This window comes from Rattus norvegicus, chromosome 1 (genome assembly GCF_021556685.1).
Source record: "Rattus norvegicus strain SHRSP/BbbUtx chromosome 1, alternate assembly SHRSP_T2T, whole genome shotgun sequence".
NCBI classification, from domain to species: domain Eukaryota; kingdom Metazoa; phylum Chordata; class Mammalia; order Rodentia; family Muridae; genus Rattus; species Rattus norvegicus.
The window spans coordinates 181,968,390-181,991,962 of NC_141534.1; the positions used below are offsets into that span (position 1 = coordinate 181,968,390).

Genomic DNA, 23,573 nt, shown 5'->3' on the forward strand with positions numbered 1-23,573 from the left:
GCCTGGCCTGACAGCTGATTTGTACTAGTTACTCTTATGTTACAGGTAAATCCCCATAGCCCTGCTTTCCAGGGAGGGATGGCAAAGTCTGTCCTTGATGTGTCTGCATATTTATTTTCTTCCTGATAACGTCCTCTCTTGGTGTTTTCCAACCTCCCTCCCAGAATTCCACATGGTGTCTTCCAAGTCTCTTATAGGCCAAGCTTGCCATACTCACCCTGAAGTTTAGATGACCCTCACCTTCTTAGCAAATTCCCTAGAAAGACAGGGGTGACTTCAGGAAACATTGGTCGTAGACAAGGTCTCCGGTGTTGAGTTGTACACACATGTCTATTACACCAGGGACTCAATGTCATTCCCTAGGATGCTAGGGAGACCTATAATACCAGGAACTTGTACCTGGGGTGTCTTGATATAAAGAAAATAAAATCTCTTTATTTGCATAGGAACTTCTATGGTGTTCATTTTTCTCCTTTGCAGGTCTTCCCAAGGACCCCAGACTCAGGGTGGGCTTTCTACCCTCCTTAAGCCTCTTTAAAAGTGTTTTCGCAGGCAAACTCAGATGTATGCTCTTACATTCACAAGACTTTTGTCTACCCACAACAGGGATTTTACTATGTTTTATCCGTGTATTTCTAAGGCACACGTCTCTTGATGATTTGAGCAATACCGGTGGAGAAGGCCAAGTGGTGTATTTCAAACTGTTAGGACCACATTTTAAAAAGTTAAATGTTTATTTACTTCTGCTGCAATCCTGGGGCAATGCCTTTGGCAGCATGCATTTCAGAGACATTCTTTTAGCACTATGGAGCTGTGTTGGCTGTTAAGGGGGAATAATCTCTCTTAAGCCACATATAAATAGTGAAGAAATTTATACAAGAACAATAATAATATAATATCACTCCACATTGTCATGACTCATCCTGGCATATAATCAAGTCCAATTCTGGACCTTTGATTAGTTATTGACAGAATTACTGGCAAAATGCATCTTAAGGGAAGATGGATTTATTTGGGCCCACAGTTTGAGAGAAAACCAGTCCATGTGACAGTAGTTCACAGTGACAGGAACATGTAGCTTGTACTCCTCACATCTGAGAAGAGGGAGGTAGAGAAGAGACAGCTAATGCTCAGGAGACTTCTTCCTTCTTTTCTATTTATCCTGGAATTCCAGCATGCTGAATGGTACAACCCACAGTCAAAGTTAAACCACCTTTGTTAAACCTTTCTGAAAACATTCTCACAGACATGCGTAGAAGTGTATCTCCTAGGTGATTTCAAGTCTAGTCACATTGACAATGACAATTATTCATTACGTACACTCAGAGGAAGCTCCAAGAACAAAGGGAGTTTCGGAAGATGGAGGTTTTGAAGAATATTTGGAGGGGGCAGGAGATGCTCAATCTAGAAACAGACATTTAGATCTAACAAATTTTTTGGAGTACACAAGAGAAGTGTACTAGGGTCATTGGATATGACCTCCAGGATACCGCATGTGGAGTAGTGAGACTTCCCGGCAGTGGGAGGGATTGCCCCAGGGAAGCTCCATGGTTATGGTGGGCCAGCAGTGACTGGAGGACAGAGATGAAGACTGAAATTGGGCTGAATGTCCTTCTCTCTCAAGAGGTTATAATTCTATGAATTATGGGGTGGCAGTAGTAGACTAGGCATATGGTTTGGAATCCTTCTGCACACTTGGGTTAGTCACTTAATCTTTCTAACCATAGATTTCCTTGCTGCTATAGTGGGTTGAGTTGGGGTAAATGAAATAACACAAGGTACTTGGTAACACTTTCTGGATTGTATATTGACTGTAAGTATACCCTGCCTTAAAAGAACACAGTAATTTTGATACAATAGTGTCCTAATTTCATAATTGTGTACTGATACTATTTTAACTACTTGGTAAGGATGGTATTGCTTAAGTTCTTGGCAGGCTGAGCAGAGGGAAACTAGCTGTCTGTGGAGCATCCTTCAGCTTCCTGAAGCCTCTGCACCAAATGATAACCCAGCTCCTTAGTGGGTTCACTGTCAGCCATCAGTCTACTTCTAGGTGGCTGAGAAGCAGTTCATGATGTCATGGCCATGAAATCATGTATAGATTTCCTGACAATTGGCCTAACATTTCCTTCTGATTCCCTTTGTCACTCTTAGACTGCAGTGAGGATGCAGAAGGTAAAGCCAGGGCTTAGCTCACGGTCTCCTTCTTCTTTACTCTGGGATCCCAGCCTGGAGAATGGTGCCTCTCACAGTTAAGATGAGTTTTCTTAGCTCAGTTGAGCTCAGAAATCACAAGCACGCCCAGAGGTATGTCTCCTAGGTGATTCTAGAGCCTGTTCAGTTGAAAACCAAAATTAGACAGTCTAGGCAGTCTGGTTTTCTTCATGGCTATAGTCTAGGCTGTTTCCATGGTAATGAGGAGGGGGTACCAGGAAATTGGCTGGTACAGGTTCATCCCAAACTTAATGCAAGTGCCCAGAAAGTTAGTACCTCAGACCCAGGATTACCTCACTACTGTTATGCAGGCCAAGAAGGTGGGTATAGGTCAGTTCTCAGTCCCGAGGGGAGAAACTCCTGGCATCATTCTGTCTTTAGATTTCATCCCTAGGGCTTCCAGAGGCTTTAATGTACATTACAGCTGAGGTTAAAAAAAAAAGAGAGAGCGAATACCGTCTTGGATGTGGCCTGGACTGGATGCCAGCCACAGTATTTATTTTAGTTGTGCATAGCCACAACACATGGGAACATATACCTGTGAGGGAAAGCGAGCCATTGCAGATTAATTATGCTACTGCATTTACCATATATGGGAGAAAAATGTCCCTGTTCTCACAGAAGGACATTTGGACATTTTTCTCCTTCCTGCAAAGTCAGGAATTTGCAAGTACTTTACATGGATGTGCTTGGTGTGCATTCCTTGGCACCCTGCACTGCTGAATAACCATGTTTTATCCCCTCTGTACGATGTGCTACCCTCCCCTCCCCGGGTTGCATTGGCAGGACTCTTTCAGGTGACCTGAGCTGGTGATCTTTGAACTACATTGAATGCACTGCATTTCTTAGTTTCCTGACAGAGTCCCAGGAGACATGTAAGCACATCAAATTTTAAGTAAATCTATTTGTAGATCTTCAGTTTTCATTTTTTTCTCTCCCAGGAATGCAAGTGGGTTTTGCTAGCACTTCTGTAATTTCTTAGAGGAAACATATGCTTATCACACATCCCAGAACCCCTTTCCCCGAAATCCTGGGGATGGGGAATCAAGTAAAGGAGAAACCTTTATCCAGGAACAATAAAGCCCTTGAGCCACCATGACTAGTTCTGAAGGATTTTGCTCTTTTGTGCTGAGACAGGCATTATAAGTTGTCCCCAGTATGGGGTATTCTGAATTCAGATAGATGGTAGAATGTACAGTTGGGGGTGGGGGAGAGTGGGAGTCTCTAATTATTTTATCTTTTCTATTTCATTCTGGAATAGTGTATGGCTCTTGGATAAGAACAAAGAGAAGAGTGGTAGGGTATATCAAGTCTTTAAATGGCTATTTTAAGTAAGTACTTAGTGAAAGCCATTCCCTTCAGCCATTTTTCATACTCATCCCTAGACTGTGACACTAGCTGGAAAGAAAAGTATCACAGAAGAGCCAAAGACCTAAATGATGCAGATTATTCTGAATGCAATGGGCTTGGTTTTTAATTTTTTTCAGATTTGATGTGCACTATTTAAAAGACCAACTAAAGTCTTTTATGTCAAAGTATTTATACTTGAAATATGATATCTATTTAATACTTAAAATCATAAAATTAATTACTAGCAGCTGGACTAATTCCATTGATTATATATAACAATGTAATATATTTCAAATACCTCTTTCATCAAGATTTGCTTATAATAAAACTTTTGTTTGTAAGATTTGTAGTTATTAAATTTTTTGCATGTTCACCAGTTGTTCTGATGGTAACTGATGTCAATCAACGAGGAAAAACTTGGATTCATTTGTCTGTGACACTTGGAACCATATAGTAAAGATAAACGTCAAATATCAGTGATAAGTATCACAAGGGTAATAAATCACACACTTTAAAATTTAAGTTCAATACATTAAGGAAAATTTTGAGAGGAAAGTACACTGCAGATATAAATTTAATGATGAGAAGTTATAAAAATGTCAAAGAAATATTTTTCATATATTTTTAAATGGATGATGATGTTAAGATGTTTTGATATTCAAATTACAGTGACTACATCTGAGTGATGCAGAAATTTTATTTTTATGTTGATACATATAATCTACGGGAAATTACATAATACTATGCTGAAAGACTTTAGCTGTCAAATTAAAAATAAGCAAAATCATAGACACAAATAACATTATGTCAGGGTGGTTACTGTCCCTACTTACCACTAGAAGATTGATTTGGACTTTGGTCCCCTGGCTCCTCTGGAAGATTTCTTTCTGGTTTCCACTCTCGGGCAGCTCCCTGGCACCTTTGGGCCATGAGGACTAGCTCTGGAGTCAGACACCGCTCGCAGAATCATCTTTTCATACCTCTGAACAGTTCAGGCTTGGGTAGTCTTTCTTTGAGTACATCATTGTGTTTCAGCAGTGATCTGGGTCCCTGCTTCTCTCTCTTCTACTGGTTCACTATCACCTCCAGAGACAACCAAACTCTCCATTCAGGCTCTGTATGGCCTCTGAATCTTGGCAGCTTTTCGCACATACTGTAGGTTTATGGCACATTCTTTTGTGTTGTTGTGTTTTCCATGTTTGTCTAAACTTAGGGATAGTTTTTCTTCTTGAAAGAAATGAAACCACCCATGTTTGGGTCTTTCAAAAGCCTCTGGTTCTTGCGTCCTATTTACCTTCCCAAATGGGTACTGTCAGTCAAGAGATGCGTCACCTGCGAGACATGGTTAATGCAACTCTGGCTTCACTTGACACTTTCCCAGGTTCTGCCCACAACATCCATTCTTCCTGTGCCATCTCTCCACTCTTGCCCGAGTCATGATTCCTCCAGTCTGTTCCCTAGGACATGAGCAGTTCCCCCTCCAACTCCTAGACTTTCATCTGAACATTTACCCATCTACCCTTTGGAGCACCCATGCTGATCTTTGTGGCATTTATCTATGGTTTAGAAACTTGTTAACGCATAAAAACAAACCCAATGATTGTTTTCATGATCATAAGGTCAAGTGATCTGGGTGGGGCTTAGCTGAGTGAGCCCCATGTTTCTCATTTTTCAGTGAGATGCTATGTAGCTGCAAGAGTTTGATGACCTCCAGGTAGCTTCTGTCCTATGTATGTATGTTGTAAATCTCTTCTCAGTGGACATATATTGTAAATGTCTTCTCAGTATAGACAGGGGTTCTTCAAGAAGCTTTTCCAAGGTTCTCAAATTTTATCCATGCTACCTAGGACTCAGAAAGGACTATCCCAAGAAGCCTGGTTGAAAGTTCAAGGCTTCTTATGACCCAGTCTTGAGAGTCCTGACGTATCATTCCTGCCAGGCACTGGCTTTTACTGGTCAAGCAAGGCATTAGAATTCAAGGGAGGAGTTAGCAAAGTGTAACCTTCTTTGAGAGGAATCAGGAATCTTTGAGAGGAATAGATCAGGGTCTATCTTTATCCCACTTTGCCTGGCAGATCTGCTGGGCCTGGTGACACTCTTTGGCCCATACTTTGTCCAACTACCCACTTTCCATCTAAAGCTTCAGGAAGAGTCTCACAATATTTTCCTGGTTTCTTCTGGGAAATACATTATAGTCAGTTCGTTTTCTCTCCCAACTGATAGAATTCACTAGCTCTTTCTGATTGAGATGCAATTGACTCATGCTCTACTATCTAGTGTCTTGTTCAGAGTTGGTAGACTTTACACATCCTTGCTCCTTCATGCCCTTTTCTCCTTGTCTTAAAGACATTGCTTTGTTGTTGTTTCATGTCTATGTGGTCTGTCTTTTAAGAAAGTATTTGTCACTCACCCTGCTAAGTCAATCTCCTTTGATTTTGTCTACAGTCTTTGACTACTCTTCTTATGATCTAGGATAAAGTATCTTTGTGGAATGTTTCCAGTATCTCCCTGATTTCCTAAAAAGAAAAAAATTAGGCCAAACCATCCCTCCCAAAATTGACTTTTAGAAATGTGTTAATGTGTATGAGTTACCAAGATAGGTAGGTTCCTGGGGATAAAGAGAGGGATCTGATGATGCTCAGGAAAGCTGTGTTCAAGTCGGACAAAGAAAAGGACAGGAGTAGGAGGAAAGACTCAGGGAATGAAAAAGAGAAGGCATCAGTTGGGGGAAACTTCCATACCATAGACATGCTGAGCTCAGTCTCACATAGAAGTCATGCAGGGGAAGCGTGGCTTCAGCGGGAATATGATGGAAGATCCTGGTGTCAGCAGAGGGCTCTGGGTCAGTTCTCTGTCTCTTGGAGAGACCTGGTGACTCTACTGACTGACAGATGCTGATGCAAACCAGGATTCATTGAGTGCTGCTGATAGGCCTGGATGGCATACTTGTTTTGCCTTCTAGCTTTTCTGGTCTAAAGGAAGTCATGTATACATTAGTAATGGGACTATTGATCTTCAGAGTAGAAATGCAGAGTCTTAGGGAGTATTTGTCACTTTTGTATGGCTGTGACAAAATGTCTTACCAAAGCAACTTTAAAGGGGGGTTGTTTTGGTTTACTGTTGAAAGAGGGATGCAGGCCATCATGATGGAGAAGACAGTGCAGCAGGAACATAAGGGCGCTGGTCACATCGTGTCCTCAGTCAGGAAGTAGAGATCAATGCTGGTAGTAGCCTATTTGAGACTCTGTCTCATGGCATGGTACCACCCACTTTCAGGATGGGCCTTCCTTCTTCAATTAAACCTTTCCAGAAACACTCTTCTAGATGCACCCATAGGGTTGTAAAACCCAATAAGGCTGACTACAAGGGTTAGCCATCACCCTGGAGACAAAGTCTAGTTCCTAGGAACTGTGTGTGTTTGACCTTGATCAGTTGTGTTCACCTTAGGTTCCTCAAATGTGAACTGAAAGTTGAATTAAAGACTGCCATTGTCAAGATTGACAGTATTCAGAGCTTCCTGGATTCTGCAGGAGCTTTTGATCTGCTTTTCCAAATCTATGCTGTAGGAAAGTATGCCTACAACTTTTCTTTGTCCTTGAGATAAATCTGGGGTGTAATTACTGTATATGTGTATAGACATTAACATGAAATTATTCTCAGACTTAAATGGTCTAATATTAGCAGTTGATTGCAGAAGACATTGGGCTTGAATTGTTTAATTTAATGCTAATTTGCTTGAAGTGCAAACACTCATCAGGAACATTAGTTAATTATCATTGAGGTACAGGACCCCAATATATGAAATCTACATCTCCATTTGAATGTGTATTCCTTGTGTGGTTGCTCATGGAAACAGTGGGGGAAGGAGCATAACCTGCACGTTCATCACAAAGATCCATGCTGACAAATCTTGGCTAACAATTCTAGCTTTTCTTGGCCCCTTGTAAGAGGTACCTACCAGATCTTAGAGAATAAAAAAATGTGTATTTTAATGTAGTTTGCTTAAATACACACACAATCTAAGGCTATTCTATATAGAGGATTAATATGCTGTGTGTGAGTTTAAATGAAAAAGAAAAAGAGACCCAAATCTCTTCATTTGAATAGTTTTATAAGTGGTGAAACCAAGTCCTAAGAAGTTTATCTCATTTTCCCAAGCCCAGAAAATAATGACTGCCAACGATGCTTTCTTCACTGTGGTAGGTTCCTCCAGATGTTCTCTCTGTGCATGCTGACAAGGTTGGGATAATAGCATCCTCATTATAAGAGACAGATGCTGTATAGTGTATAGACAAGGAAACTGAGGCAAAGAAAGGCTATAGTAAATCATCTGCTCCAGGGCACAGCACAAGTGGCAGAGCCAAGATTGGATGGAACTTAGGCATTTTAGTTTCAGAATCTGCTCTTAGTCAAATGCATTCTTGATTAGCGCAGAGAGCTAAAGACAAGCTGAGACTAGAGCCTGAGTCTTCCTTCAAGGGTCCTTTTTTCAACCCTGGGATTATTTTTTAAAAAATGGCCATTTTAATATTAAAAATAAGTTGTATAGGTATTGCAGTATGTGTCAGAAGCAGAGGCAGGAGGATTGTAGATTCAAGGGTGGCCTGACTTGCATGAGACTCTGTTTCAAGACAAAATAAAAAAGGGCTGGGGAGATGTCTCGACCAGTAAATTTATTTCTGTACAAGAATGTAGACCTAAATTCAATATCCCAGACCCAAAGAAGCTGGGTGAGTGGTATATGTCTGACATTCTAGAGCTAAAGAGGAAGACAGAAAGACCCTTTGAGCTCACTGACTGAGTTGGTGATGTCTGGGTTCATTGAGAGACCTTGTATCAAAATATTAGATGGGGGGGACACACATATAACACATATAACATATGCACGCACAGATATATTTATGCATGTGTGCACATACATGCTTGCACAAACACATACACACATGCATGCACACATATCTGGAAAACATGTAAACATATGTATGCACACAGGCATACCCATATGCTCAGACACGTACGTACAGGTATACACACTTGTGCATACACATGCATATATATAGAGAGAGAGCCACTGAAAGGATACCTGAGGTTTGCACCCATATTTTGCAGATTTTGTCTTCTCATAGAAGGCCCAGGAAGGCAGGTCTCCAAATCCACAGTTTCCAGGGAAAACTTGAACAACTGCACTCATTAGTAGGCAAGAATAGCCAATAATCAATAAGTCACATGTGCCAAAGCTAATGGCTGATTATGAACTGATTTCGGTTTGTAAGGCTTCTCTCTCCCAGAACTTAGCCAAACTCTTCTAGGAATCATCTTCATATCTTATTTGTTAGTGATTTTCCAGGCTCTTCCTAAATTTTGTGGTCCTATATGCAACTCTCTCACACACAGTAGTGTTTCATCTTCAGTGAGTATAGCATTCACTACTCTTGACGTTACCTGTCTGTCAGTAGAATTCTGGTGCCCCTACTTGTCATAGTTATAATCCAGTGCGAATGTCCCCCAGGCAGGGTTGTGATATTGGAGCATGCTTGTCTCAGCCCCGGAACCTATCACCAGCTGGACTGAGTCCGTCCTTGCCTAATAGCCGTCCAAAATGAGCCAATGCTTTGGACATAGCTGTGGACACTCCTTTGCTGTCACACTGATGCGTGTGTATTTCAACTGTGGTTTCTGTTCTCATTGTGAACTTAGAGCACAATCAACTGGTATTTTTCAGAGGCCTTCAGGAACCAGGACAGAGCTCATTTGATCTCCATGCACAAGGGGGTTGAAATGATTCCTCATCTCTGCATCTTTACAGAGGAGCTCAGACCTCACCTACAGCTAGGGACTTATCACTCCCACAAGTAGAAGGGACAGGATTGTCGATCCCACAGAGGCTATTAGAAGCAAGGACCCACTGGTATTCCACTGAGGGAGAAGAGCAGAGGATGGGCGGAAAAGAGTTAACTGATTTTTCTTTCTTCTTAGGCACTTGTGAGAAAAATCGATACCTCAGACAATATCTACATCACGGAATCTACCACAGGGAACCTCTTCAGCCTGACCCAGGAGGGGGCTCCTTTGTGCCGCATCATAGCCAAGGTGAATTTCATGGCTACTACTCTCTTTAGGAGGCACTAGTTGTGATTTTACTTGAATGCATATGGTAGTACTGGGGCAAAGGAAGTGGGGAGGGTATTGGAGCTGTCTTCCCCACAGATTCTATGACTCTATCATTCACCTTGGTGGAGGGGCTTGACCTGTAGAGGTCATGTGATATTGTGCAGAACAAAGATATTCTTCAAACTATCAACTCCAGTTTAGTGATTAAGTTCATACAGACTTATCTGAATTTCTCTGGAAACGAAGGGCATTTTCTTCTTAAAAAATACATGGTAAATCTTGGTTGGCCCAAAACTTCCTTGCTGTGTGCTGGTGCTATTCATGTAGACAATGGTTACTACTTTCCCCCTTCCCCGTGTTTCTCTTTCATGAAAACACAGAAGGCAGACCTGAGTTTGTATCTAAGCCAAAGGTAGTGTTTAACTTCCTGCTAGTTGGTCTCCTCAGAGGTCTGGAACCCACCTTGGGTTAATGTTGATTCCAAGAAAGACCTGGCAAGGACCATAGGCACTTCTCATCCTGGCCCTGCTGTTAGCTTGCGGCAAGAGGCTGGCCAGGCCCTGGGACCATCATCCCTACCGTTGTGAACTGTGGCATTTTAAGACACATCCATAATCCACCACAGTGTCTAATCTTGCTGGTGGAAAAATAAACCTGCAATTCTCATTTTATCAAACTCTAATCAGCAGGCAGCCATGGTGAGCTGTTTGCCTTATTTGGTCACTGCTTCCTCCATTTCCTGACTTTTCCCACTCTCTTCCTACACAACTGCCCACAGTGTATCCTAGATTTAACAGCCATGGCTAGAAGTTTCATTTATTTTTTTCTGGTGCTTTGAGCCACGCCCTACTATAGCCTCTCTAAGGGAAGCCATGAGTCTTATTGAATATTAATGACAAAACAAGAAAAACCTATGGTGTTCTGGTTGTTCCTCCCGTGGAGGCTTTAGGCTGGCACTTTTTGCATAGTTATAGTGTTTGGTCCACACACATCTGCGATCTGGTACACACAAAAACTCTAGGACTCACGGTATTGGAGCACCTTGCCCAGCTCATGCTTGAAACGAGATTTTCCTACCCATGTTTTCTGCATTTCAGAAGATTAATAGCTTAAAATGTAAGAGTCTTTTCCTGACAAGGCAAAGTCCCTGCTCCAACAACTCCATCTGTCTCAATCATTATCTTTACTCTCTTGGCTCCTGGTGCATCGCACAATGAATGATTAACTATTCCTGGATGTGAGCCTGGGGAAAGTCAGGACTGGGAGGCGTTGGTAGGAGCTAGGGAGACAGAGCCTGGGTTTTCTAAAGGTGGAACTGGTCACTGTGATGGTGACGTGGTGGTGGTGGTGGTGGTGGCAATAGATGTAGGGCATCAGCTTTAAGAAACAACATAGTATTTCTATAGCCTTTACTATGTGCCTGATAATGTTCTGAGTAGTTGTTTAAACTTACTCAAAGCCCTGTGTTGAAGCCGGAGCCCACTCCCACCGAATAGGTGGGGACATGGGAACTGATAGAATTTGAACTAGGCTGTACAGCATTAAAGGCAACAGAATTGCCTCTGGCTATCCTGAATGTTCTCTCATCAGAGTGGCCCTCTCCTCTTCCCTCCCCTCCCCTCCCCTCCACTCTTTTCCTGTTTTTTTCCTACTCCCTGTGTCTCTGTGTTTTTCATTAGTGACGTGGACACTGTTGTGCTTTTCCACTTGGTATCCCATCTGATGAACAGCCACCCTTAGATGTGTTAAGTGTTATAATTCCTACATTCTTTGTGTGTATATGTGTATTATGTGATGTATATGTGTGTGTGCATGTGTGTAGGCCCACATGTCTATGCAGCTTCACATGCCTCTGAATGCCTGGGGTTGAAGTTGCCTGTCTTCCTTGATGGCCCTCCATCTTGTACATGGAGGCGAACTCTCAATTCAGAACTTACTGACTTGGCTAATCTAGCTAGCCAGCTTATTCTGGGAATCCTTGTCTTTACATCCTTGTGATGGGATTATAGGAAGGTTCCTAAGACTACCTGGCATTTATCTGGGTGCTGGGGATCTGAACACTGGTCTTCACAGTTGTGCACCAAGGGCTTTACCCACTGATCCATCTCCACAGACCTTATAATACACATCTTTGAAGAGAAGAAGCAGGTTTTCAGAGCGTCATTGCTTGTCTGAAGTTCTGAGTTCAGAAGTTCATGTAGAACTGAAATTTTAACCAGGTCTTCTGATCCTAATCTTCACCTCAACCATACTGTGTCTGGTCAGTAAAAGTGTGGAGAGGGCATGGGGTTGCCTTCCATCTTTTCAGTCTAGAAGATGGCAGATTGAGTTCTAGTAGCAGAAGCACCATGTAGGAGTCCAGTGCTGAAAACAACCTACCTCAGACACTCAGTAAGGAATTAACATTGGAACCCATGTGACAGGTCCATTGTGGTCTTCCTCATGACACTTCTGGAGCCTGCTGTGAGCTCTGGGCCACTCCTATGTCTAACCTGCTTCCAATTGAGCAATCTGAGGTCTGTTCTCTCAGTATATCTTGACTCAGATACCCATGAATGAGCCCAGTCATCTCATGATGCTGGTGGCAACCCTCTCCTCTCCCCAAGCAGAGGACACAAAACTCTACAGTGCTGCGTCACAGTCACCTCAGGTCCTCTGTGATTCCTTCCATCAACAGCCTACACACCCTAGAGTGGCCCCTGCCAGCGTTATAACAGCTCATCCAAGCTGTCTGAATAATTCATACTGTTATGCATCTGGGCTCAGAGCCCAGAGCTTTCTATAAAATTAAACAAGCCCAAGCCAACAGTGTGATCTGCTAGCTCAGGCGAACCCAGTGTTACCCCAGAATAAGTGCTGCTGTCAGGCCCCAGGCAGGGGCTCTAGGGTTGTCCATGAGATAATCCAACTAAACTCCTTGGTAGCTCTCCTCTCTGCTTCCCACTTTCACATGCTCCGGACCTTTACATACCTTTCAAGAAGGGACACACCCACCTTCTGGTCAGGAAGCCTTCTATAGACTAACTCTCAGGCCACTGTCCAGAGAGCTAGCTCCAGGCCCTTCCACACACATCACCCCTGCTGCTTTTCCTATGAAACAGTTACACAGCATTTTAGCCCAAACTAAGCAGAAGTGGAGTCAGGACCTGAGACCTGAATCCCTTTAGCCAGGGTCTAGGACTTTTTCTTTCTATAACTGAAAATGACAGGGAGGACATTTTTCACAGGCTTGGGGAAAGTCATAATGAGGACCCAGTGCAAATTCAGAACTCAGATATATTTGCTGCCCTCAGTGCCTTCTGAGGCAAATGAGGCTGCCACAGTCTTTCCAACTTTGGTCTTGGGTTCCTTAAGAAAAAACACAACACAATACAACACAACAAACAAAACCAAGAACAAGCCTCCAAAACCCAATAATTTTATTAATTCTTCAATAATTTCATAACGCAACACAATTATCTTGATTATATCCACTCCCAACCCCTAGCTTTTCCAAGACATCTATGACTCACTCTCAATTCATGTCCATTATTTTCTTTAAATATTTCTGAAAATAACCTATTTGTGCCCCCATATACTTCTGAGTATGGAGCCATCTACTAAGTGTGTATTTTTTAGGAACCACACCCTTAAGGAAAACTGACTCTTCCTCCCCGAGAGGCCATCCTCCACTGTCCTAGCTCCTCAGTTGGGAGTGGGAGCTTGATGAGCTTGATCTTGCATAGGTCTTGTGCAGACAACCATACCTGCTGTGGGTCCTGAGTATAGTGACTCTGTGTTCTTGAGGAAAGGGTAGGACAGATCCCATTTGAGGCTGAGTACTCCACAGAAACCTAGGCTTTGCACTTTGACATGCTGTGAGTTTCTTTGTCCACTACACAAATGAACTTCTCTGATGAAAACCAAGAGCTGCCTCTGGATAGGAAGAAACACATTTAGAAGGCAGTTTAAGAGATAGTATCTATGCATCAAAATAGTAGTAGCAGGTTCATCCCTGGGTCTATGCTATTCTCCAACCATGGTTTCTTTGGGCCCATTTCCTCATTGCCTTCTCCCAATGTGACTATATATTAATCACCAATTGAAAAATCTAATAAAATCATATCTATGCAACTTAGATGAACAAATGTTAAAACACCAAAATATAAATATCTATTCATATGTTTGATATCACGAGGGAGACTCGATAACCAGAGAGGCTACTGGCAAACAGTTTAAAACTGTTATGGTTATGCTTCTCTAACTTGATTGTGCTTTATTGGCTGTCTAAGCAGAGTTCTTCTGTGAAATGTACAGGTGTCCTATGGAAAAATAAGAAAGCAAGTCAAAGTTTAATTATAATAATATGAATTTGAAATCAGAGAGGTTCTGTCTTGTCATTCTACAAACCATTCCCAGATCGAGGGGTTCCTACTCTGTGCCTCGGGAACCAACCCTGCCCCATGTCTTCTTTTCATGCATCTCTGCCCAGCTTTGTTCCTGATTTTAGAACTGTCTCCCTTCCCTGCCAAACCAGGAGTTCAATATGGATTGGAACCAAGGCAGTATCTGGGATGCAACAAACTACTATATTTTGAATCTATGGATGAATTTTTCTAGCTCTTTCCCATCAAAGCAACCTTCCCCAGGAGGAAGTAGGGATAGGAAGGTTTGTAATCAATGTTAGATGATTGTAAAACATCAGGAATTAGTAAATAACCACCTCCCTGAGTTGGACCTCTTCATTTTTGATCCCTATAGTGGTCAGAAGAAAATCTCTTAGGGCAAGTAGGGATCCTGAACCTCTGTTAGGAGTAGAGGGGAGGAAGATCTAAGGTTATTTCAGTGCAGTCATTCTGGGCTATAGTGGTCCTTGTTTCTTCTGAGGATGCTTATTCATTATCCTTTCAGCCAGTTACAGCTGTATCCCAAGGATATAGAACAGAGTCAGGCACATGGTAACTATATTATAAAGAAACCTGACAGGGCATAGTGTTGTGTTGAACTCACCTTCTATAACATTTTGGGGACAGGTGCTGGAATAGGTAGACACAAGCGTGATGGGCAAAGTTTAAAGTGACTATCTGAGGGCACTGCTCACTCAGTGCTATCTCTAAGTACTTTCTAGCCCTCAGAAAAGGGAGAGAGTGAAGGCGTCAAAGCCAGAGGGGATACCAACTTTTGCTCTGGATTCCCAAGTGTTGCCATTGGTCTGTGAGTACTGTGTTGTGTCCCCTGTATGGTCTGTTGGTGCTATCACTCTGTAATGGGAGGATGTCATGATTTCAGAATACTTCTTATCTCCATATTCCTTCTGGGATACACACTACTGAGTAGTCTTCCACAAAAAGAGAGAATTAATCCAAAGACTAAGGTGCTTTCTCTCTCTCCCCCCCACCTCACTGTAGAGTGTCCTGAAAACAGTTGTTTTCTTCTACAAGCAGGAGAAAGGGTGAAGTGGAAGTAGAGGAATTGCCTGCCACGTATGGCCTTTAGTGGCTCGTTTTTCCATTGTATGATGAATAAAGGACTTGATATATAACTCCTTTTCCGCCTGCCTTCCATAATGGGAAAGAACAAGGAGAAGCATCATGGCTGATGGGATAGAAACAGGCACTGAATTTCAGACTCTGTCCTTTTATCTTCTTTCACCAGTTTACTGGACCTGTTCTGGTGACTTCAGGCTGGCTCTTCAGAGGACTGACCTGAAGGGTCTTGATCCTCAACTCTACCAAATCATCTGTTGCTGGCCCCCAAATCATACTTTCAACTTGGACAATCAGGGATGAGGACTTCACTGTTTAAATGTGTGTGAAGAGTGACCCAAAACATGTCTGCCAAATGAGGGCTGTCGTTATTATTGAGTCAATCTAGGGAAGATCATAAGGTAACATCATTCTCTTCTTTTCCACAGGAAGGTGGGGTTGTAGCCCTCTTCAAGGTCTGCCGGCAGGACACCTTCCGGTGTTTGTACCCCCAGGCGCTCCGCACACTGGCCTCTATCTGCTGTGTGGAAGAGGGTGTCCATCAGCTGGAAAAGGTAAAGGCAGCTGACTCGTGGGCTGAAGTCTCTGAGCCAGCTGGGTTAGGAGCCTGGTGTAGCCATTTGGTCCTCTCCCTATAGCAAGGCTATTCTAATGTGTTTCTACCAGGCACTTCTCAGAAGGGACTATAAGGAATGTTGACTGAAGTCTGATGGAATGAAGTGGAAAGTGACTCTGGGGTCTAACTGGGAATGACAGAGTGTAATTGTCATCTCTGAAGCTTGTTGCCTCTGTCTGCTAATCTATGCCTAGTTCTAGACGTTTCTAGCCTCCACATACTTCAATCTAGGCCTACAATGTTTTCAACCACTGAGACTTGCTGCTGAATAAGGTCTCCCTTTCTTGTTCTTTCTGGTTGCTGGCTAGTTGATTCATCTCAGCTGTTCCAGCTCAAAGTCCTCTCCAAGCTGACTGATATAAGCTGGTTTCTCTCTGCTTCTGACTTTTTGCTCTGCTTGGCTTCAAACTAACTCTGACAATATGTTCTAATCTTCTGGCTCCTTATTCTATGACTCCTTCTGTCTTTACCTGTGTCTAGCTTGTTCTATCTCTACAGCCTATCTCTATAACTCTTCCTGCAAAACTACCTCCTCTCTCCTTCCTTTTTTCTCTGCCTGCATTTCTCTTAAGCAACTTCCCTTTCCTTTCTCATCTTGTAAGGGTTAGGTGTATCTTATTCTGTCAAATCTTTCTGATTCATCACTTTGTCTGCCGCTCAATTAGACATCACTTTCAAACATTGGTTCTTCTTTCCTCTGCAAACTAACTTTACCTTCATTGTGGATTAAAGGTGTATGCTAAGGGTTGAGCTACACCACAACTAGAACTTTTTTTAAGTAAATAACACAATCTCATGGTTCACAGTGTGATCAAATAGCCAGCAACAGAAGGAGACACTAAGCATTTTCTGGGGTGGTGGGGTGGTGGGGTGGTGGGGTGGTGGGGTGGTGGGGTGGTGGGGTGGTGGGGTGGTGGTGTGATGGGGTGGTGGGGTGGTGGTGTGGTGGGATGGTGGGGTGGTGGTGTGGTGGGGTGGTGGGGTGGTGGGGTGGTGGGATGGTGGGGTGGTGGGGTGGTGGGGTGGTGGGATGGTGGGGTGGTGGGGTGGTGGGGTGGTGGGGTGGTGGGATGGTGGGGTGGTGGGGTGGTGGGGTGGTGGGGTGGTGGGGTGGTGGGGTGGTGGTTGTGACTGACCAAAAGTGTTCAGTGTATGAAACAAACAAGGCTTTGGTTGGAAAGCTGGTAGAGAGTGGTTTGAAAGTTTTGGGCTATTTGGTCATTTCATAGCAGGAAGTGAATCCAGATCTTGGTGGATAAAAGTGGCAGCGCAAGATGCCATTGAGTCCATCACCGGTCAGTTTTCCATCTTTGTGACAAAATACCGGACAGCATCAGCTTAAGGGAAAGGGGTTAGTTTGGTTCATAGTTCAGTCCAAGACTGATGGGAACCATTACACTGGCTTGCATTAAGGCAATGAATGCATCATAGTAGTTCACAGTGGTAGAGGAGATGGATAAACTTGGTTACTTTATTGTGTATTATGTTATGGTAGCCATGGAAAGAAAGAGAGACAGAGAGACAGAGACAGGCAGGCAGGCAGGCAGGCAGGCGGAGAGAACTTTTGGCTTTTGTTTTCATTCCCTCTGGGCCTTGGCCCATGGTATGGCACTACCTACATTGAGATCTTCCCCACCAATTCCACGTGTCAGTGATCTCTGGAAAATTCCTTACAGACACACCCAGACCTATGCTTTACTAAGTTCTTAGTTGTCAGCCTATCCAATCAAGTTGACAATCAGGACTAACCATCACTGGTGCCTATTATGCGGGGAGGGTTCCATTCCATGGAGGTCTGCACAGCTTGGGTAGGAGAACTGAAACCCACCCAAGGACTTCCTGGACCAATGCATCACAGGAAGTATGGGGTCAAAGGACGAATTTGGTGCTCTGGGGGCCCTAGGTGCTTCTGTGTCAGCCTAACCTGGGGCGATAAATCCAACATTGGCTACTCGTGCCCAGGCAGTGAGTCTGGGCCTGTATGTGGATCTGAGGAACACTAGCCTGGAAGGCTGGGGAGCCTGAATGATATTAGAGGGTTTCCCAACCTAATTTGAATATTCTTGTGACTTAAAGCTCAGTGTGTCAGGACAGCTGTGGTGACTGTGGGATTTGGGGTGCTCTGTATCTGTCCTTGAGAATGTGTTTGGAGGAAAAACAGCTTTCCTCTCTTCACCCCTGTGACCCATAGCCTGAAACCATCTACCCAGACAGCTCCAAACTCTCCCCAGTTTCTTTGCTTAGGCAACCAGTCACCTGCCTTCCCATGCTGCCTCTTTCCAAATCCATTCCCATGAGCAGGCAGAGGAGTAGGAAATGAGGTTGAGGTGGAGGATGAATAGTGAGTCTCTGTCTTTTACAGCTCAAGGGTGTGTCTCTGAATGGGGAAGCCATTTGTGCTTTCTTCCCACTTGGTTAGAAGCTTTTGCACTTAGTGGTTTGCTAAGAGCCCTATATTGGAGGTAATAGGCTGAGGTTAATGATACCCTTGCCTGGGTTCTGCTACTCAGTGAGCAAATGGGCTTGGAGGAGGGAAGCTACTTGCTTAAGGACTTACAGCTAAAGTTGGGGGAGAGTTCAAATCAAATCCTAGATCCCAAATCTAACCAGATATCATTTCTTTCCTCCCCGGAGAACTGTCTGGATGTGGATGCATACTGTGTTGTGCGTGCACTTGCTTGCATAGTGACGAGACAGATAAACTCAATAAAGGGAATGGCTAAGCTTATGTGATGCGTAATCAACCATCACCCTGGCTCCTGTAAATCTTTCTTTAATAGTAACTAAATGGCCAAACAAGGTTTGCTTCCTATTTTCTTTCATTCTGGCTTGTTAGGGCTTGGTAGGGAGCACAGAGAAGTAAGAAGGGGGACTGAGATAACCAGACCTCCAAAAGGCAGTCAGATGCTTGGCTTTAGTGACCTTTGTGGGCAGCAGGAGGAAAACAAGTTAGAAACATAGCAGCACTTTCATGCTTATAGCAGAAAGTTGCAGGTGCAATGGCCCCCATCTGACGCAACTCAAAAAAGGCGGGGATTCTTTACCTCATCTTTTCCAGGGCTGGGTTGGCTGAATATCATATGTTGCTTTTTGAAGATGAAGGAAAAGAATGCTAATCAATGAAATTCAGCCTATGGTGGGGCCTGGGCCACTCCAGTGCACACATGCCTTCAATATCAAACCAGTGACTTATGGGGCGAGCACTGTAAATACGTCCTTCTTCTAGATGAGGAGCCAGAGTCACAGAGAGTTTTGTGACTTGTCAAAACTCACCTCATTAGCAAGTGTCAGGCAGGATTTAAACCTTGGTTCCAAAGCCACTCTGCATCCCTACCTTGCTTGCTTCATGGATACTCGAAGGACACTAAAAAAGTTTCTGTGGCTTAACCCAGGTCCCCTCGCCCCAGCCCCAAAAAGGAAAAGAAACAGTGGGTGGCATCCTCTTCTCCAAGTCAGATTGCTAAGGGTTGAAAAAGTCCTGGTCTCCTTCAGTCACTCACTTTAAGTCACTGACTGCCGCTCCTTCCTCTGACTGCCATTCTCATCCACTCACTCCGCCCTTCATACTGTCCAGTGCTCACTCTCCAGACGCACTCTTTTATCATGTGTTGTTGGGAAGCCGTCTCTGCAGTGCAGCTGAGCCCTGCAGATGTCGAGGGACAGGCTGCCCTTGGTCTAAACTTGATTCTTCATGCTTATTAAGTTTGGAGAATTTGCAAGTTACTTGGGATAACTTCTGGAGCCTTTTAGACACTCTCCTGATTTAAGTACACTGAGATCTCATGGGACTTAGGGCACAGTGGGGCTGAATCACAGTTTTCATGATTGTGGCCTGGGGCAGTGTTAATACCAAGGACTTTGGAAGAGACTGGACTCTGGGAGGTTACTGTCTGTAGGAGGAGGAGGTGGGGACCACAGGTGAATGGCTCCCTTGGAGCTAGGATCAAGGTATTAGTCAGGGAAGGTCTCTCTAGAAAGGTCTAAGGGGTCTTCCCTGTAGAGATCTAGTTTACTTCAGCCACAGGTTCCACACTGTTTTGGGACCAGGATCAGTACACTTCTCGAAGTCAGCCAGGCTTTTCCTGGTCCTCTGCAGATAGTCATGTCTCCTTAAATGGTCCCATGCTAGACTCAGGGTAGAAGGTAAGCAGCTTGCTTCAAAGGCCAAATGTGGAGAGCCCAGAAGTGCATATAGAGTGGAGGCTGGCTTGTGACCTCAAGGAGGCTCCCTCTTTTCAGAATTCCTGGTGAAAGAGAATCAAAAGCCTAGTGGAGATCTGGTCCCAGTGGGTGTATAGAGGTGCAAGGGAAAGAAGTCTTAGGAGATGCAAAGGACCCTGTGGCTGGCCATTGATCTGTGGAGCTTTGTGTCTCTAAGGAGCTCCACACTCAGTGAATCAGAGGAGCCCAGAGAGATGATAATGTTCTCAGGACCACACTTGGGAGATGACTGGAGCAAGATGACCTGGAGCCTGGGATAGAGTGAGAGCAGACACTCCCAACTCCCAAGGTTGACAGGTCAGGGCTGCTTTCCTGACACCACACAGACTGGCATTGCCAAGAGCTGCACAGTTCGTGGAGGAAGAGAGTCCCAAGGAGCTTGTTACTTCCCTCTGACTTTTGGCGTTGTCTTCTGAGAAATGAAGTGGTACCTCCCTTGTCAGAGTTAGGAAACACGCATTGGGTCTACAGTTGGAATCTGTGCATGGGACATAGCCTGCCTATATCTAGCTTGTTTGTCCTACATGGTGGTCTAGGGAGACTCTGCATTGTCCTCCAAAGAGACTGGGTGCCAAGGATTTTGCAATGGCCATAGGAGAGTTCCAGGTGTGACTAAAGTAAGGGCCTGGTACTGCTGGCTCAAAGAACGGGACCAAAGATCAGGATCAGTACTGAGCACATGGTCCAGAGGAGGAGCCGTGCACCTGCAGAGCAGAAAAGCACAGGTCTAAGACCATGAGAGGTCAGGAACATCCCAAAGCCCAGTGCTCAGCCAACTTTAGCCAGCTCTCGAGACAGTTTTGGAAATTTCCCTTTAGCCTTAGACAAGAGCAAGTCCCACTTCCTGAAGAACATTCTTTTATTTCTAACTCATCACCCCCTCTTTTTTTTTTTTTGTGAAAAATAAGGAGTTAGTTTACTTTGTCCTGGAGCCAAAGGGAGAGTTTAATGAAAATCGATAAAGAAATTAAGGACGATCAGGGGAGGTAGAAGAACTCAATTTCAAGTCCAAGCAGAAAGTCTCTGGGGTGAGGGTGGATGTGGGAAGGGAAACAGCTGCTTACCTCATGCAGAAGCTCACCTTTCATGCTGGGTTATGCCTGGGCAATAGAGACAGGGAGGTCTAGGCAAAGACCCTGGGCAGGAAGAAATGGGCTTGTTGGTGGCAGTGCGGGGGGGGGGGGGGGGGTGGGGTGGGGGGTGGGCGGGTGGGGCAGAGGTGGGGTGAGGGGGCTGGGGCGCTCCATTGCCTGCTTACTGGGAGTCTCTCCACCGTGGTGCTCTGCTCAGTGGCCGCTAGTCAGACATAGTACATTTAAAAGAAATTAGGCCCGCCCTTTAGCCCTTTTGAATCTCACAGTTGTTATTCAAGTAATGCAGGATTGGTGGCCACCTCCATTCCCGTTTACAAAAGTTCAAATAGAGGCTGACAAGGGTAGACCCTTGAACCCTCCAAGATTCAAAAGCTGCAATAGAGTTCACAGTGTGCAGCCCCAGCACAAAGCAGTGACTTACTTTGCTAGATCCAGTCCTGATAGTTAAGTGAGTGAGGCTGTGTGGGTGGAGTCGGGGCGCTGTGGATATCAGGTCTTTGATTTGCCTCACTGACTCTTCTTCCCCTAGGAGAAGCTCTTGATTAAGAGACCGGGTGCTCTGAAAACAGACTCCCCAGATGCTGCCCTCTCCTCATGCCTAACAATGACTTCAGCTGCCCTGAGAACAGGCTGGGGCTGACCCGAGACCTCAGGGTCACAGTCAGTTAGCTGGGCTGCTCTGACTGCAGGGCAGAGGAGGAGAGGAGGGGAAAACTGTGACTCAGTCTTCTCTGGAAGAGTGTGGCTCTTTCTGTCTCGCAGTCTACCTTCCAGTCTGTCTCCAGGTGGAGGAGCAGAGATGATTAAAGCTTAGCCCTCTCACTCCCACCCCCACCCCCACCCCATCCCCATCCTATGTACTTCCCTCTTGCTTTTACTAGGCCAGTACTGTCCCGAGTGCTGGTTGGGAACTGAGGTTTCCCTGCCAATCAATTCCAACCTGAATTGGAAGGGTTGGAGCTGCGTGGCAGTCTATGTGATTCACACTGGGACTCTGTGGGACACCATGTGCTGTGCAACAGCGGCCCCTGGTGGACAAGAGCTCCACTATCAGGCTGCCGAAGACCGCATTTTCCTGGAACTGCTGTGGCTACTGGGCTCTGGGTCTTGGAATCAACGGTTAGGGCCAGAAGATATATCCTGCAATGTCCAAGGTTGGGTAGTGGTTAAAATTTAAGATAACCAATGCTTCCTATATCATCCTCTAGGTGAAAGATGCAGACAGATCTTGCAATCTACTATACCGCTAACCCAGATTGCTGAGGCTTCCCCAGAGGATGAGCTATGCATATTTTACAGTTAATTAATTAATTAATTGTAATAGAGTGACCATGTGCATGTGCCTCGGTGTGCATGTGAAGGTCAAAGGACAGCTTGGAAGAGGGAGTTCTTTCTTTCCTTCTACCGTGGGGTTGAGGGGATCAAGTTCAGGTCATCAGGCTTGACCTCTGGTTCTGTGTTCTCTCTGTTGAGCACAGAAACCCTATTGTCTCCCAGGTTATGACTGAGCATGCTCCCTGCCACCCACTGCCCTTTGGTATGCCGGGCTGGAGATGCTGTCCAGCCACACATGTAACCTTGTACCCCTCAGCTGCTTTAGGTAAAACTGGAGGGATGATCTTTCTGCATGCTTTTAAGACAGACACCTATGGCCTCTTGTATGTGTGTATCTTCAAGTGGGGCCTCTGCCTCTGCTGGAACATCTTAACAGAAGAATTTTTGTTTGTTTTTTTTTTGTTTTGTCTTCTTTTTGTGTTTGTTTTTTCACCTCTGCTTGTTGACTTTAAGTTCAGAGCCAGCTCTGACCTGCTTCTCTTGTCTCTTTGACATTCTTGCCCAGAGCTCTGCCTGGCTTCTCCCCTAACGACCCTGCTCCCCACTATCTTGATAACTGCTTTGGCTTGTCAAGGCATGGACACACACACACACACACACACACACACACACACTATTCCTATCATCAGCCTGAGGTGAGGTATAGATGGTCTTCCTTGCAAAGCCTTTGCCAGCAGTTTCAGGAGCCTGTGTGAAGTGAAGGCAGCAGACAGAGGAGTGGGGGTGGGTCCTTCAGTGAGGAAAGAATGGCTAAAATGTTGAAATATGTTTCTGTGGGATATGAGCTAAGTTCCATTGCACTCTAGGCCTTATGGTTTATGCTAGATTCTCCTCTCTCCCTCCCTCCTCAGACCCCAGACTCAAATCACTGCATCTCCAAGCAGACATAGGAGGCTGGTGAGCCAGGATGTGTAGTCACTGTGAGACAGTTGAGATAAATAGCAAGCACTTGAGACTGAGGATGCTTCCTGGGTAGAAGTTGCCATGATGAGTAGTGAGGCCTGTTCTCTCTTGGTGACTGGTTCCCTAAAGAACCAGAAGGACGTTTCCCAATACCATTTAGTAAGTTTTTGGGTAGCGTGTGGAGTATGAATGAATTTTGTAAGACAATGTGATGTAGGAAAACGAGGAGGTGTTGAGCTCTCTCAGCTGGGAATTCTGGTACCT

The 23,573-nt window shown here is 44.6% G+C and overlaps 1 protein-coding gene across 12 annotated transcripts in view; it reads left to right on the top strand.

The window, feature by feature from the left end:
• Insc (INSC, spindle orientation adaptor protein) overlaps positions 1 to 23,573 on the top strand; it is a 107,552-nt gene that overhangs the window by 54,229 nt on the left and 29,750 nt on the right. For all 12 annotated transcript variants that reach the window (XM_087658031.1, XM_087658034.1, XM_087658017.1 and 9 more), the window contains 2 exon segments: positions 9,541 to 9,654; positions 15,569 to 15,694. In XM_087658031.1, coding sequence (XP_087514157.1) covers positions 9,541 to 9,654; positions 15,569 to 15,694 — 240 coding nt within the window.